At 27.5% G+C, this 18,402-nt stretch overlaps 1 protein-coding gene across 1 annotated transcript; it reads right to left on the bottom strand.

Annotated features, from left to right (window-relative positions):
- Positions 1-4,796: 4,796 nt before the first annotated feature.
- On the bottom strand, positions 4,797-10,390 carry LOC107616893 (uncharacterized protein At1g28695-like). Its single transcript, XM_016318782.3, has 3 exons — positions 10,172-10,390; positions 9,151-9,567; positions 4,797-5,473 (listed from the first exon to the last, which is right to left on the bottom strand). Exons 1-3 carry the CDS (start codon positions 10,388-10,390, stop codon positions 4,940-4,942), a joined length of 1,170 nt encoding a protein of 389 aa, XP_016174268.2. The 3' UTR covers positions 4,797-4,939.
- Between the last annotated feature and the right edge of the window lie 8,012 nt (positions 10,391-18,402).

Below are 18,402 nucleotides of genomic sequence, written 5' to 3'. Positions count from 1 at the left end.
CTCTAATTTGTGAACTTTAATTTTTTTAAATTTTTAAAACACAAAATCGATTCTTTGATTTGTGAACCTTTGAAATTTAAATTCAACTTCTCTCAAATTGCACTATCAGTTTTTCTCCTCCTCTAATTCAGTGTCTCCAATTTATATTTTGAAATAAAAAAAAGTCAGCTCTATATTAATTAAAAATACACAAATTTTTCATAACTATGAATAATGCATCCAAAAAATCCATATCAAAAAAATGAGCCTTATTTATATTTGTTGCTAGTGCATCCCTTTTGTGGGAATTAGAGTCCAACCCTTTTGATTGCAATAAAATTACTACCTACCTTGACAAAAAGAAGGTATTTAATTATAAGTTTTTAAAGTATAAAGAATTAATATAAATAATAAGGATAAAGAATAATTAAATCTTTCTTTTAAAATGTCACTCTACCAAAAATAAGAAAAAGCAAATGAGTTAATATTTAAAATGAATAAATAATTATTTTTAATTATTAAAAATTTGGATGTCGACAAAACTATCACAACAAAAAAATTAAATTAAAATTATATCATAAAAATTAATTTGTCCGACAAAAATATCTAATAGTTAATTTTTTATCGAATCTATTAAAAATACATAATAAATGCCTAAATCACCCCTATAATTATTATCAACTTTTGAAAAATTCAGAAAATTATTTTCTCTTAACTCTTTTCTATCACTATTTTTAACACCACAATTATCATCGTCCTCTCCTAAAATTTGCCAATAATCACCACTATTATCATTACTATTACCATCTTTTTTTTTATATTTTTCTTACACTTTTTTAAAAAAAAGTAAAATAAAATAAAACTCTATGCTAACAATCATCAGCAGCTTATTAATATTTTAATCAAATTTTAGCAATAACAATTAAATATATCGAAGATTCAATTTGAATTATTGGCAGACCATCTATAAATATATCGAATACAATTAATCTTAACCATTTTTTACTAAAAGGCTAGAACGGGTTAAATTATAGTGGAAATAATAAAAAGAAACAAATTCACAAAAATTAGTAAAAATTAGAAAAGTGTTTTAAATTTAGCTTAAATCTCCTAAGAGCTCAAGATTTCGTATGAATTTGACAAACGTGAGTTCACTAAAAGTGCACATCAATAACATTGAGAGTTGGAGGCTCCAATGAAAAATAAAAAACAAAGAGATCCTAGAAAAGAACTAATCTAGAAATATAGAATCAGACAAAAAAAATAACGTTCTTGTTATTTGTTCTTCTTCTTCAAGCTATTAATGAGTGTTGATGTTGTGTTGGAAGTATCCATAAATACCGGTGGCAACATACCTCATATTTGCGGGTATCCAACTGACTCCATCATGTCACATAGAATTGCCAACTCGATCTCCAGCGAATAGAATATGGTGGGTAAGATTTTTATGTGGGTTGGATAGAGTGGTGGGTTGAGTCTCAATCCTACTTGACCAACTCGTATCCTATATATGTATATGTTATATATTTATATAAAAATACATTTTTAGATGTTAAACTAAAGACTTCTCACTAAATGCAAAAAATCTTTAGCCACTAAAAAAAAATATTAATTGATAATTTAATACTTATTTATTTTTTTATCATAAAAGTCGGTTCTATTTTAAATTATCATCAAGTTATATAATAATATTATATCTTTTTTTGTAACCTACGAGTTAAATTGGATACCTGCAAATTAAGAATAGTAAGATTAGAGTTAGAATATTTTCAATTAAGGTATAATTGAATTTATATAAAAATTTCAACCTACAAATAGAATTAAGATTGATTTCAAATTCTATCCTATTCTACCTATTACCACCCTTACCTACAAAGAACTTCGATATTAGTGAGAATAAATTGAAAAAAACACCTGAAGTATTTATAGAATAGGAATAGTGGAATTAGTCCTTTCTTGAAAAAGACTCTTAAAAATCATATTTTGGGACCCGTACCGGAGGTGGTTTGCCCCATGTGCACTAACTCTTCTGTAATGGTCTCTGGGGTGATTGGGCCGTTCTGGGCAAACCCAATTTTAAATGCAGTCCCTATGTTAATCTTGAAGTGGGCTGGACAAGTAAAGTATAGGCCCAGATATGCACATTAACTCACTGTTAATGAAAGAAAGAAATATTTATGGATGATATGTGAACTAATTTAATTGTTTTTATTTTTCCAAAACTAATTTGAAAATCAGATAATCGAGTACTTTGAATATTAACACAAAAACAAATACAATTCAAACAATATATTATTACAATTTGGATTTAATATAAATTTTGAATCAAAGTTTATGTGATCCAACCTCATTCAGCCATCAGGAACATGTAGATAGATACTTGGATTAGCAGTAGCACCTGTCATGGTGCAATTGTTGCTAATTTTTTCTTTCTGAATTACCTGTTGACTCTACTAAAAGGGAAGGAAGATGAAGCAAGATTTATCAAGAAGAGAGTTTGGTTGATTTGAAGGTATAAACCTTAAAGGAATTAGTTGAATTGGAAGATACTACATTTAAGGGATAAATTCAAAATTTTAAATATCAGTCTTAGAAATGTAAAACGTATTAAGTTATGTTTAAATATTATGTTTTGTTTAAGATAAATATAAAAATTGAGAGATAAATTTTAAATTTTAAATTTCAGTCTTAAATAATTAAAAAAATGGAATATAAAGTGGAAATAAATTTAGAACTAAAATAACCTATAAAAAGTGGAAATAAATTTTATTCAATTTAAATAATTAAATTTAAACTCTTCAAAATTGGTTGTTGTTGTATAAAGTTTAAAATGTCACAAAAAATGTTTTTTTTTTTTTTGTCAAGTGGATTGGACAGTTCTCAATTATAGACATTACACCAATATTTCAGCTGAGATTAGAACCTGGATGCAGCATTGTATAAGATAAATAGGTGTGCCATCTGTGTTGGGCCTCTGCTGCGTCACAACAAAAATGTTTAAATTGTGGTTCACAGGAAGGCGACATTAGAGTTATCTTAGGCGGATTTTATACACTTTATTCATAGTGTCTGTGTGAAAAGAAATCAGAAAAAAAAAATCTTATTTAATCTGTGCTAAATTTAGGTACGTCGTTATTCGAATTTAATTTGTATTTTGTCTTGTCCACTAATTTGCTCCAAAAGAAAATTCCTAAACTACTATTACTAATAAATTGTCTATTAATGAAATCAATTCAAGCTAGATCAAATTTGTTTCATAAATTTACTTCTATCTATCTATAGATTATTTTGATAATTCAAATTAATTATTTATCTTAATCTTATCTTTTCTATCTTATCGAATTCTATTTAGTTTTAATTTTAAAACAAAAATATTAAATTATTAAATAATCTTTACTTTTTAGCTTTATAAATACACTGAACATAACATAATCTCAACATAATGCAAGAAAATTTTAGAATTTCACTACTATCACTCTAACTTCTACCTCCAGTGCTATAGAGTTCGAGCCACTAGCTACCACCAGTTACGCATCATGGATGATCAACCAAGCCTCCTTCGAATTTTGTTTTCGCTCTTGGTGCAATTTTGTTTCTCAGTCTTTGGAATTTTTTCTTCTTTTGTCTTTCTTTCTTTTCTTTTTAATCTTTTTCAAGCTTCGTTTGGAGTCTCCCTCTGTTACTATTTGGTTAATGGAGACGGCAATCAATTTATCTTCAGGCTCTGATTTTTTTTTTTCTTAGAAAATTGTATGACTTGTATTGCTATACATTTTTTTGCTAATTACAGAGGAATTTTGTTTCTTGTGGCTAGTTAGCTTTGTTTCCTTGGGCCTTTGAGCCCATCGATTAAAAAAGAATTATTTGTTTCTTCATATTTGACTTCATTTGAAATCCAAGAAATATCATAACGCAAGTTGACACAGATGGATGAGAGTCTGAGAGTCTGTGTCTCTTAACCATCTCTCCCGAGTTCGATACTCACTGGAGGATGGGAATAGAGCTTGCTTGCTTGGGAGGGTCGTCCACTTTGCCTCTACAGAGGATTAGTCATTAGGTTTCCGGCCTGATGGAAAGAATGAATTGATATGTGCTAAGTACAACTACATACATACGTTAATAATTGTACAACTCATAACATAATAAAACCTTTTTTAAAATGTAAAGTATTATTTTAATCTGTGATGTTTGGATAAAATTCTAATTTGATCTATAATATTTCAATCGTTCTATTTCAATTTAAAAAACTTTCAAACTTTCTATTTCAATTCCAAAAAAGCTTTAAGTTGGTTCAATGCCGTCCCACCATTGAATATTTCACAAATAATTCGCATATTGAGGAGGCAATAGCATTCGATTTTAGTATATAAGTGAAATCAATTCACTAAAGGATCATTAATATAAAAGTTTTTCTTTAATTTTAAAGTGTTGATCATTGATTGTTAGAATTTAAAGTTTTATAAAGAAAAATTTGAGGAGAAGTATTTAGAATCATTATATTTTTCTAACACATGGAAAAATATATAACGTAACTAATAACGTCCACTAATTAATGTCAAATTTGATGGTAGGACAATGTTAAACACAATGTTAAACCTATTTAAAATTTTTAGAGACAGAAATATAACCTTTAAAATGTTAAGGACCAAATTAGGATTTGATCCAAACATTGAAAATCAAAATAATACTCGATCCTAAAAACATATTAAATCACTTTTAATTCTACTACTAATAACTTTGTCATGTAGTACTAATTTAATCTCTTACTATCACAAAACAGATTAAAGTAGTTTTTTTTATTGAGAAAGCTTAAACAATTTAAATAATTTACTGTGAAATTTCTTCTGATCACCTCTTAACTATAATCAACACATAAACTCAAATGTTCACTATTAACAAAGGCCTATATATTTGAACTCAAAAGTAATAGCATCATTGAACTATACTTATGTGATGCTTATTACCCTTTTGTGTTGTTAGATATTTTCCATGAATGCCAACAATGCCCATGCACACTCCACTTCATATTATTCACCATAGAATTATTAGACTCTTCTAATCTCTTAAATTGCATCCAATCTCTCAAAACAGCCTTAAGATCTTTCACCTTAGCAAAGATGCTCCTACAACAATTAGCATGCACTGTAGTAACCTGCCTAAAATCCTTGCTATCTTGGCAAAACCCACTAAAATAAAGTGTGTCCAAGAACCTAACCCTAAGTCCCAATTTTCCAATTATGCCCTCATTGCGAATCATGTTAAGGAGCACATCTTGCTCTTTCATTCCTGTGGAGTTGTCCTTTTTGGCATACCATGTCTCAAATAAAGAGATGGTTTTGTTGTTTGATCTAGCAAAGTAGAATCCAGTGTTGATTAGTTGAATTTCTGGTGACCAACTATTGCCATTGAAATGATCTGTGCTTATTTGGAGATCCTCTGTTTCATTATTACTTAACTTGGTAAATGGATTTCTAAGCCACACTACATCTGTATCCTGTGAAAATCAATAAAATGCCAAGTATGTTACTATTTGAATTACATCAAGATTCAATAATCCTTGGAACTCACAAAAGAATAAACCATTTTTCCCGGAAACTATATATTGGGCCAATATTTCCATTTTACACATGTATCTAATAAAATAATTATTTTATATTTACTGCGTGAATGATCATTTAAAATCGATATAATTATACAAATATATAAAATATTTTATACGGTCAGTATATCAAAATTAAATTCGTATTTCTAATGTAAATATATTTTGTACAATCCTTAAAATCATCATTTATTTGAATAACTATTTAAGTTAGTATTAAAAAATAAAATATAATTATTTTTGTTAACATTATAATATATTATAAAATATTTATGTAATTTTTTTATATTAAAATAAATAAATAAAAATATAAAAAAAATAAACAAGTTCATGTATATATTTTGTATACTTCACCAAACTATAACAGAAAAATATCCCACTTGATCTCTCTATCTCTATTTTAAATTTCTCTATCAAACATAAACAATTTAATTAATGAACAGTAAAATTCATATGTAAATATTTTTATATAAAATTGATATTTAAAAATTATTAAATAATTTAATAAATTTAATTTTTAATTATTAATTTTAAATAAAGACAATTGTATATGAATCTTCACCTTACCGAATTATAATGTGTTGGTACTAATAAACAATTAAAGGTAGAATTTTGAAAAGATTCATGAGATTGATGAAATATTGAAATGTGTTTCAAACCACATGCACACATTATAATTGGGTGCCAATTCTCTTGATCCTATGGAAGGAAACCGTGGTAAACGCAGTTAGGTGCACGTAAACATTAAACAACATGGAAAAACACAACATGCATGAAATAATATGTGAAGTGATGGTGGTGTTAGACACATCCAATTATCCAAAGATCGTGTTCAGCAAATCATAAAAATAAAAATGTTTCCCTAACCCAAAGTTCTCGCATTCCACACTTGACCCTAAATATTATTTTAAATAGGTAAATTATTGATATTTTTAATATTAAGATATTAAAAATATAACTAAAATTATTAGTTAAGAAGATTATTGAGAAATAAATAAATTTTTATCCTTATTTTTTAATATTTGTAATGGGTTCGCTCTTTGTTTCTTGATGGCCTAACCGAAGGAGAATGAAAAACGGGTGATTTTATTTTAAAAAATATTAAACATTTTCTCTCACTTAAATAACTTTCCTCTATATTTCTATTCTGCCTTTCTTAAACCAATATACACATGCTGTATATTTTTTTTTCTAATTTATAATATTTATTACCTTTAATTATTTGCACACAAATAATTACAATACTACAAGTTTAATTTAGAATTAATTAAAATATTATTTTTTATTGTTGTTTAATAAAAACTAGTATAAATATTTTAAATATTATGATTCAAAATTTCAAATGGAGTAAATATATTAACAAACCTATTTAATTGATATTACATATATACGTATTAGAAAATACGTTTAGTTTTTTCTTTTTTTTGGGTAGAATCCGAGTATTTAAAATAGTTGAAATTGATGCTTGGACTTTTTCATTGAAACATAAACGACTTTTTTGGACATTGGTTAAACATGATTCCCTCACTTAATTGGTGCTTATCTCTTAAATAACACTCAATAATCCTATTCAGTTATTCCAAAGATAGGTGTAAAGTGTAAACTACTACGTTCTTGATAAAGAAAACTTCAAAGTTAAACGTATTATCTTCTTCAGTTACTCAAAGATATAAGATTCAAATAAAAATTAATAACAATTTAGGTGAGTTTATTACTCATTAAGTTATTCAAAAATAAGATTCAATGCTGCTAATTTATCTTATTTTGAAAGAAAGAATTCAATCCAATAAAATAGAGTTTATAACAAACTAGAAAAATAAAACAAATCCTATGAAATAAAGACTTTAAAAAAAAAATACTCAATAACGTATTATACTCTTAATATCTACTTTACTCCTACCATGGATACTTGAATATTAATTACATTAGATAATCAGATTAGTTCGAATTACATGTATTTTTTTAAAACATTTCTAAATCAACATAGCCATATATAAATAATGAATTTAAATTTGATTTTCCTTTAAACTTATGCTAACTGTATATAACCATATTGATCTAGCTGGGTCACGCTAATCAATAAGCTAAGTTGATTTTTTTTTTTTTTTGAAAAAAAGCCAAGAAAACTAGGTTTTTATTTTTGTTTTTACTTTTTGGTAGGAAAGCATATAAATATAAAATTTTAAAAAAAATAAACAAATCAAAACCTAATGCAACACAACAAGCATGCTATCAACTAGAACCAGCTGGTACGTTTTCATTGGAGACTACCAAATTTTGTTGTTCACAGTTAAATTCCATTCTTGGCAAGTTAATTAACACCATGGTTTTTGTTTTTTATCCGTATAAAGATTAGGTAGCAACAATTATTCAAATGAATGACTATTACTGAAATTTCTTATAGTCAACATCTGGTGATAACGCTATTTCTAGTGGTTTAAAGATTCTATATTTTTAATACTACCTAGCTAGTGCATACAATTTTTTTTTTGAAGTGCTATAAATTATCATTTGAATAGTTAAAGCAAAATATAATAATTTCTTAGGTATGATATTTCTCATTTTATTGGCTAATTCTAAAATAATTTAAATTATATTTACATCATTTCCTTCTTAATTTAAAGACCAGTAGCTTTTGCAATTTAACGAAGTTTTTTTTTTCCTGTTTTGAAAGGTCACTTTATTCTTTCATACTCTAATAGGGGAATGAAGTGTGCAAAGTAATTATTTATTTCCTTTCCTATAATTTAGAATTTTATTCTCTATAGTTGACATAAATATAATCATAATGAATTATAAATTATTTATTGAATAGCAACATTGTAAAAAGTAAAAACGCTTCTACCATTAATTCTTAATTTTGAGTCTATAATTAATGTAAAAAATTAACTATTCAGTTTTTATATTCTTTTATATTCTGTCAGTATCAACAGAAAAAATGAAAAATGATCAACTTATCCTATCTTTGAAACGAATTTAGAAATAATACATTATTAATTATTAATAATAAAAGTTGTTTAAAATATTTTACATATTAAATTACATCAACTACATAACAAAAATAATATATATATATATATATATATATATCTTTTTTTGGATAATAATATTCTCACCAAATTCTAATAATTTATCTTGTACATGACATTTACATGCATGTTCAAGTTTTAACAATAATAATAATAATAATAATAATAATAATAATAATAATAATAATAATAATAATTTTTCCGGATTTCATACTAATACTAGATATATGGATTTGTCAAATTTTTTTCATTTTTAACTATATACAGAAATGGAGTGTAAACCTTGATATATATGAACCAAAAAAAGTCATTTATTTTGGTTTTTTTATTATAATTTGTATGATTGTATGAATATTTGTTAAACAACTCATTGATAAAGAATGACATTAGTAAAATAAATACAGACTAACAGGTGGCGGTGGGTGAAATTATTAGATATATCATGCATTCCATACCCAACAACACAAGAAAAATAAACGAGAAAGAAAAGAAAGGTAAGTAATAATTAGTTAAAACTTAAAAGCAGTGGGAATTGGTACATACCGTGAAGATGAAGTTGTAACCCCGTTTAAGAACATCCAATAAGAAACGAGTTCTTGTCCACATCATCTTGATAAAATCATTAGACATGTAAAGCTTCTCTCCACCAAAATCAACCCCGTCTGTTTCCAGCCTGAAGCAGTTCAACCGCATGAACCTGCACCTATCATAGGCGGTTTTGTCAACCGCCACAATCAGAAGGTTATCCACCAGAGACCTTGTTCCTTCTCCCAACCAGAAACTTCTTAAGAATATGTTAAGCATTGTGCTTTCGCCGTCAACGTTATCTTCTTCTTGCTCCACATATGCTTTGTTCACTATTGCAATTATAACCGTTTTGTTTTCCGTCGAAGCTTTTGCCAGAGCTGAATCCAGCTCGATATTATCGTGTTGTGCTTTATGGCCATCAATGGCGGTGCTCTATAAATATAGAAAATTATTGAAAATAATAACTAGGACGATAAATTCTGATTTTGATATAATCAAAAGAGTTTTTTTGGAAATTTAAACTATTTTGTCAACAGAATTGAAAATTTCTGTTTTTGACAAAATAAACTCTTCAATTATTTGATAAAATAGACTAATCCTAAACCTATAATTTTTGAAAGTTGATTTTATCTAAATTAGAACCGTCAAAATAGACTAATTCTAAAATAACAGTCAAAATTTCTTTTGTTAAAATTAAAATCTTTCGAAAATAAAAAAGACTATTTATTCAAAAACGAAATTAATTACATTTTTTAAAAAACACTTTGTTTCAAAACGTCATGAACTATATCATTTGAGACTAAATATCTTTTTTTCTAAAATGAAATTAGTCTAATTTATTTCATCTGTCAAACAAATCACATATAATACTCCAAAAGTACTCCATTCATTAGAATTGTTCTTAATCTGCAGCTTTTTTTTGTTTGTCAAAGACATTAAACCTATAAAAAGAATAGATTTTTTCTTTTGCATCTATATTAAAAAAAATCTATTAATTTGATGGAAAATGGCTGAAGAAATAGAGAAGTGCGCATACCTTAGTGCAGAGGGATTGATTGGAAGGTAAAAAGAATTGATTAGGAAAAGTGAAAGAGGAAGAAGACCAACAGTAGAGGAGAAAAAGGGCTGAGAAGAGTAGCGTTGCGACAGCGATGTTGCCAATAATGGTTTGCTTCTTAGAATTCTTATCCATCTTTTGTTGTGAGGAGTGAGAGGATAACTGAATTGGAGTGCACAAACTGGGGAGCAATATCATGTTATGTGCGTTACTCAAGAAGGCTATTTAAACAAGCAAACTTACGTAAGCCTTTTTTTTTTTTTTTTTAGAACTTTCTCATTACTTTAGTGTGTCTTTGGTTTTCTTTATAAAGTTGATTTTTATTCAAAATTTTTAAGTGAAGCAATTTATGTTTGATATTTGTTTCTACAATTGATTTTTACCACTTGTAGTGGGTGCCTAATTGTATTTAACAAACAAAAAAGTTTTCATTATTTTATTAATCTTTAAAATTTTATTAAATACAATATAGGATAAATTTTAAAATATTTTAAATAAAAATATTATAAATTAGAGTTTAATTTTGATCACTGTCAATATAAAATGTTTTATATAGGGTAAAAACTCACATACAATCGACTTCACGTGAAGTTAATAGCTGAGAGTTGTTAGATGAAAATTTAGTTAAATTAGTCAAATCATCTAACAGCTCTCAACTATCAACTTCACGTGAAGTCGACTGTACCTGAGTTTTCACCTTTATATAGTCGTCCAATTATATCCGTCCTTTTAAATATACGTTAATTGGATAAAATTATTTTACACTTATAGTGTATCAAAATTAATTTTTTAATATAAATATTCAATTACAAGTTTTCAAATTATCAATTTTATTATTTTTTAATTTCAAAAATATGTTATTGATGCTGATGTCATTATAAGGAATATAATTTTTATTTTTAGATAACATATTATAAAGAATATTAAAAAGATTTAATTATTAAAAAAAATTCTTAATAGAAAAATTATTAAAAAGAATTAATTTTTATCATTTAGAGAGAAGGACCAATATTCTTTTAGATAGATAAATATCTTTAGACAATTTTTTTATTTATTTCTTTTTTGTAAATATATTTTTTTATTCTCTATTATATTCAAGTTTTTATTTACACACTCATTATATAACAATAATTTATTGTTGTAAATTTCTAAATCTCTAATAGTGCATTAGTAAGTCTTTTTATTTAAATTTTCCTTATTTATTTTTATTTATTTAAAATGATAAGATTTGAAAATATAACACTTTTCACCTTCTTCTTATTCTAAATATATCTCTCACGTTTTAACAAGAACTATGAATAAGATTTCTTTCAAAAAAAAAAAATTACTTCTCTTAATTCTTGTAGGTAACAACAATCATTCATTTATAAATGAGAATTTTTTTCAAAAGATCATTCTTAATATTATTTCCAATTGAAATATTAAAATTAAACACTTAGATGGAAGAATTATAGTATTATGTTCTTTATAATTGTTTCTAATAATATTTATGCTCCAATTCCAAATGAGATGCTCCATGTGTGCGATCAAGAGGAGGCATGAAAAGTGCAATCAGAACAACGGATTAAGCTATTAATTATGAATTCTTCGGACTCATATTTTTATTGAAGTTCTTCTGCAACAAAAATAGCTTGAACCATATATGTATGATATAGATGATTTGAGCGTATTCAAACTATTTTTGTCAAATTAGCATAATAAATAAAGATTTGAATATAGCAAAAGTGTTTTGATAAATATTATAAATTATAGTTTAATTATTTTTTATTTTTTAATAAATATAGTGAAAGTGCTTTGGTAAATAATTTTTTTTATGTCTCATAAATAAAAATTTGAATTTAATACTTATTATTTTTATTGGCAAGTCAGCGAATTTAATAACTATATAAGTTCAGTTTGAATTTGGATCTTTTAAATTTTAAATTTTTATTTTAGAGGATAAAGTGAGATCTCTCACTATTGAATATTTTTTCTCTCATGTCTTTTTTGTCTCACCTATAAAATAAATGGTAATAGATCATACTTTATCCTCTAAAGTAAAATTCAAAATTTAGAGGATCCAAATTCGTTTAATTTATATAAACAATTTAAATAAGTATTTTAAAAAAAATTAAAATATAAGAACTTTTATTGATGTCAGCTTATTAATAAGGTATTTTGGTTTAAATTTTAGTTACAAAAATATTTATTTTAAAGTTGTAATTTTTGAATAAATTGACTCAAATTTTCTTTGAAATTTGTCACTTTCATGAATTTGTTGAGCAAGAATGTTACTTAGATTATATTTTTATTAGTTTAATGTTAATGGTAATTAATTATAATAGGAGTACATAATGATAAGTATATAAAATTTTTTACTTTTCTGTTTTTTTATTCGAAGAAATCAAAGAAACATTTGGTATACAAAAATATACATAAAAAAAGTAGAGAAATATTACAAAATATAAAGGAATGATCCTATAATTATTACAAGTAAATAATAGTGTTCTTGTACGTGGTAAATAGTAATATAATTATAATTCAGTAATCTTGATAGCAATATCAAAAAAATTATTGTGTAGTTAGTGTTCAGTGTTTTATGGTGTATGATATGTTAGGTAAAAATAGAAAATAATAATTTTGTATGTGGTAAAATGTGTGTCATGTATGTTTTGTGAAAATAGTAGTGGAGGGCCAATACTTCTAGTAGATAAAACATTGTGTGAAAATAGTGGTAAAATATTTTCAACAAAAATAAAAAATATTTTTCACAGAACAAAAAAAAAAAGTAGTACAATAAACAATGATCTCTTTTATTTTGAAGTCAAAATATTTTTTTAATGAAAATAATAAAATAATTTAAAAAAAAACAAGTCATATTTATTTGTGTTTTGGTATGTACCAATTGAAATTAATTAATATTAGTGTTATTGAACTTTATTTAAAACTAAAACTAATAATTTAATATAAGTGCAACTAATTTATAGTTTAAAACATTTTGTTTTTACAAATTATTCGAGGTTTAGCATAGCGACTTAAACCTGTTTAATAGAGTTGTAAGATTGAAGGGTAAAATAATTTTGTGTAGAAGCAAACTCATTAAGATCAGAACTTCGACACTCATAATACAAAAGTGATTCATATAAAATGTACGATCCATTGAACATGTTTTTTTTATTATAATTTTATTTATTTTATATTTTGATGACAATTTTTATCGATGGCCACAAGATACCAATAAAATGGTCGAATTTTACTTTTTTTTTAATATTCAAAATTTTAATTTTTCGAGAATAATTTATTCTCTTAAATAATTTTTTGATTGAAATATAAAATGTTATTTTCCATAAAAAATGTAGGCATCTGATATTATGATGTCAAGAAAATAAAAAGCAAGATATAGAATTATTATTATATTCCATTATTATGTTTATTGTCAAATAGCTCATGCATCCTTTTAATTTATTGGCATTAGAATTATTTCAGAAATTAAAAATTTATTTCTAGGAATATATATAATAGAACAACCCTAAGCTAATTTATTCGTGGAAATACTAAAAGTAATTTCTAACCATTTGAAAATTTTAAACAAACAAATTTTTATAATATTTAAATTTATTATTTCCTAGCATAATATTCCTTAGAATATAATTGCATGTATATTTATCAACTATTTTACATATACATAAAAAATAATCATTAAATTAATCACTCATATAAAATATATATTAAAATATAAAATATACATTAAAAATATATAAACAACACTTATTTTTTTAGTGTGTACATATAACAATTTTTATATTTGTTAACCTTAAAATAAGTGCTCACTTATTTAAAAAATACAATTTTGGAATAATTATTACTATTTGGAAATAAATTTGTTTTAATTTGACTTTGAAATATTTTATTAAAGGATTATATTTAACCTATTTTTTCTTTGAAATTGTGTATATTTGTGTTTAAATACATCTTTAAACTATATATAATTAGGTAAATATTTACATTTTATTTTCATAAGAAGATAAGTGGATATGAATTTTTAATGTAATTATACATTTTTATCGTTTTTTTGTTTTGAAACTCTTTAAAGAGATTTGGCATTTTGGCTCTGATCCTTGTATTCACGGCGGTGGTTCCAACAAACTCTTCCATTTCTCGTGACTGCCAGCTCTGAATTTTGCGGCGCAAGAAATACCTTATTTTTTTTTTTACCTTTTTTTATTGAGGGAAAAAATTAATGAAAAAGTTTAGAGACAGCAATTTTATTGAAATCTGGCCAACACTTAACCAACAAAAATAAAGTAAATAATCTCACATTTTTAGATAAAATCTCACACCATTAAAATTACTAATAGTCACTAATTAATTAATAATTACAAATCACAAAATTTGTTGGCCTAGCACTCCTCAAAATTAATTATTAAATACTTTAGCAATAGATATACTCATTTCCTATTATCCTCTCCTACAAGATTACGCAAAAATATAATAAAATAAGATAAGATAAAAATGCTCTTACATGACACCCTACTACTGCTAGTGCTAGGCTTTTGGTAGAACTAGCAACTGCATATGCCAACATTCTGTTGAAATACTTTGCTATGTACTTCAAAAGTCTTCAATATAATCAATTCCAGAATGGGTTAATAAATTTACGGTGAAACCATTAAATTCTTTGACCGTTCTTCACCTTGAATTCTTTCAGCGTTGTTGAGTTACGTTACACACACAAAATTGTAACCACCTAAGAAATGCTATTGACGCTGAAATTCCAAAATTAATTTTAGTATAAGTTAGCTTTTTTCACTATAAAATTCAATATATATTTTTTTAAAGAAGGCCTGATTGAATTTATGTATAAGTTAGTTTATATATATAGAATATATTAATAGTATAGGTTTAGTACACAAATTTTTATTTCTAAAATACTTTTCAAGTTTTCATTATACATATTTAGAAATAAGATTTTTGTTATTTGTATGACTTGAATTCAAATTTTTTTTAATTAAATTATAAAAAACCTTATATTAATAGACATATTAGTATTTATTGATACATTAATATATATATATATAAGTTAAATTGACAAAGGGCCAAACATATTTGAACAAATAGATAGATATATAAGCAAATTAATTTGAGTTGATTTAATAATTAATTTATTAATTTGTTTAAATAAGTATCAAAATTCAAATTTTAAATTGTGCATACAACAATTCATTCAAAAAACAAATTCTTATATGACCGATTAATTTTTTATCGGTTAGACCGGGAGATGCTATGTCCTATATAAAAGCAAAATTAAAATTTTAGGGCTGCCAAAGTCCCTTCCCCAGTTCCCCCTTCTCTTCAGGACTCAATTAATTATAAGTGTCACCGTTCTTTGTCATTGTCTGTGCATCTTAAGTTATTCATAAAAAATGTAGATTAAATTATAAAAAAATATTAAAATAAATTAAAAAATACATAATTTTATCCTATAATAAATCACAATATCTATGATTACTTAAACTGTTTTTTTAGTTTAATATATGTTCTAAAGACATATTTTAATAAATAAATAAATATTTTACTAAAAAAAGTCATAAAAAAGATAAAGTTTTTATATCTTTAATGATTTATTCTATCAAAATTATTTTTTTTATTATTATATTTTTAAAATATATCATTATAACATAAAATAATTAAATCCTTAATTATAAGCATGAGATATAAATAAAAAGATTCCTTGTTATTACATAAATTAAAACTATATTTTACATTTGTACTTATTTTTAATATATATTTTATATTAATAATTTATTTTAATAATTAATTTTAGTATATACACCTAATAATATAATTGAATAATATACATACACTTTTTTTTAAGATATTTTCTTATATGCCTAAATTTTCAACTACTTTGACACAAATATAAATAGTGCAATCTACTTTTTTACCTCTTATCTTTTAGACAAGTTAAACACAAATTTTGTAAACACCTTAGAATTTCTCTTTTCCTAATCGTATCAATGGTTTCAAGTTCTAATTATAAGACAGATTTGGTGTTGACGAGTCTATTAGCCCCTCTTGTTTCTTTGTACTTTTAGGATAAAAAAGGTACTTTTTTTTGTTGCAACAATAAATATTTGGCCTAAATATTTATTTTATTTTTTGAATTGTTTATTTGTGTTTCTAGAAAAAAGTTAGGTAAAAACAAGGGTAAAAAACATAAACAAGCCAAAGGGATATCAAATTTACACAAATAAGCCAAAGCAAAATCTGATTCATCAATCAACCAAAGGACATTTCTATATAGTTCGAACCAAATAGGTTCGAACTCATTTTCCAAGTAATTCGAACCAAATAGATTCGAATTACACATGTTCCCATAGCCACATAATTCGAACCACCTTGGTTCGAACTCAACCTCCATAATTCGAACCAAATAGGTTCGATTTACACGTAAATTAATTCGAACCAGCTTGGTTCGAATTACACAGACCATATTTCGTACTAGCATGGTTCGAATTAGTGAGGAGGAGAGCTGTATATATATGGTGTGAAGGTGAGTTGCTATCATAAGAGTGGGGTTACATGGCTAGTGAGGAGAGTTTCGCCGTGTTAGTTCACCACAGAGGATCCATTAAGAAGAAAACTCGTTCCGGTGTGAAGTTCACTGATAAGGATCCTCTCTGTATTATCGTCACGCCTACGACGAGGTATGAGGACCTTGTTAGCTCTGTACTGCTGAAACTCGGTCTGGAAGGTGTGAAACGGGTTAAGAAGTTTTTTTTATCGATTTCCAATCACGGTGCTCCAGAACACCGTAAAGTACGATTGTTTCACAATCGGGAGTGATGAGAACTTGCAGATCATGTTTCATTGTCGCTGGCAGTTTCCAGAGGTTAGGACACCAGAACTGTTGGCAAAGTTGGTTGACGCGGTGTCTAGCTCGGGGGGTTCGAACCGGAATACCACCACTTTAGCCACGGTAGCCGGTTCTAGCTCCAGACCTGCCGTTGCATCTTCCTCCGTCCTTGCGTACGAGCCACCCGTCCAATCTGTCGCCTCCCCTTCGTTCACTGTTGATCTCATCGGCAGTGTAGGCGACGAGGTCGGTGAAGGTGGGTATCTGCCGACATCTTTACAGTGTGCTGCACCGGCTGGGGTTGGAGATGGATTCTTGGATGATCCAGAGGACGATGATGTCGAGCCGGATATGATTGCTGATGACAGTGGCGATGATGTTGGAGCAAGTGAGCCTGCTGGGCCGGGCGGTGGTTCTAGCTCTGGCACGCAGCAGTACCCTCCACATTTTTCCTCTTTGGACTTGGATGCCATGAGGCAGGAGGGGGTTGCTGGGCAGCCGGCTGGATTTGGCGCTAGAGATGCTGAAGGGTCTGCAGGTCTGACAGAGTTTCAGGTTGGTCAGCAATTTCCGGATAAAGAAGAGGCCCTGTTAAGTGTCAAGACTTACAGCATTCGGTGAGGGGTACAGTACAAGATCGTGGAGTCTGACTATCGCCGGTATGTGGGCAAGTGTTCTGAGTTCGGCAATGGGTGCACATGGTTGATTCGACTCAGTCTCCGACAGCGCAAGGGGATTTGGGAGGTCAAACGTTACAACGGACCGCATACTTGTCTCGCCACCTCCATTTCCAGCGACCACAGGAGTTTGGATTACCATGTCATATCGGCATTCATTATGCCAATGGTGAGGGCTGATGCATCCGTCAGCATCAAAGTGCTCATAAATGCCACCGCTGCACACTTTGGGTTTAGGCCGACTTACAGGAGGGTCTGGTTGGCGAAGCAGAAGGCTGTTGCCCTCATCTATGGTGACTGGGATGAGTCGTACAACGAGCTCCCAAGGTGGGTGTTAGGAGTGCAGTTGACGATGCCTGGTACTGTTGCAGTGCTAAGGACGAGCCCTGTTCGTGTCGGTGGACAGTTGAACGAGTCTCGAGCTTATTTTCACAGACTATTCTGGACCTTTCCACCATGTATCGAGGCATTCCGTCATTGCAAGCCCCTAGTTAGTATTGACGGCACCCATCTGTATGGCAAGTATGGGGGAACGTTGCTTGTCGCGATTGCACAGGACAGGAACTCCAACATACTCCTTGTTGCATTCGCATTAGTCGAGGGTGAGAATGCTGAGTCGTGGTCCTTCTTTCTCTCCCACCTACGTGAGCATGTGACACCGTAGCCGGGTCTGCTGGTTATCTCGGACAGGCATAACG

Source organism: Arachis ipaensis, chromosome B9 (assembly GCF_059453495.1).
Source record: "Arachis ipaensis isolate K30076 ecotype BB chromosome B9, ASM5945349v1, whole genome shotgun sequence".
Classification (NCBI taxonomy): Eukaryota; Viridiplantae; Streptophyta; class Magnoliopsida; order Fabales; family Fabaceae; genus Arachis; species Arachis ipaensis.
Note: the sequence above shows the minus strand (reverse complement) of the source record. Positions and strands in the feature narration are given on the sequence as shown.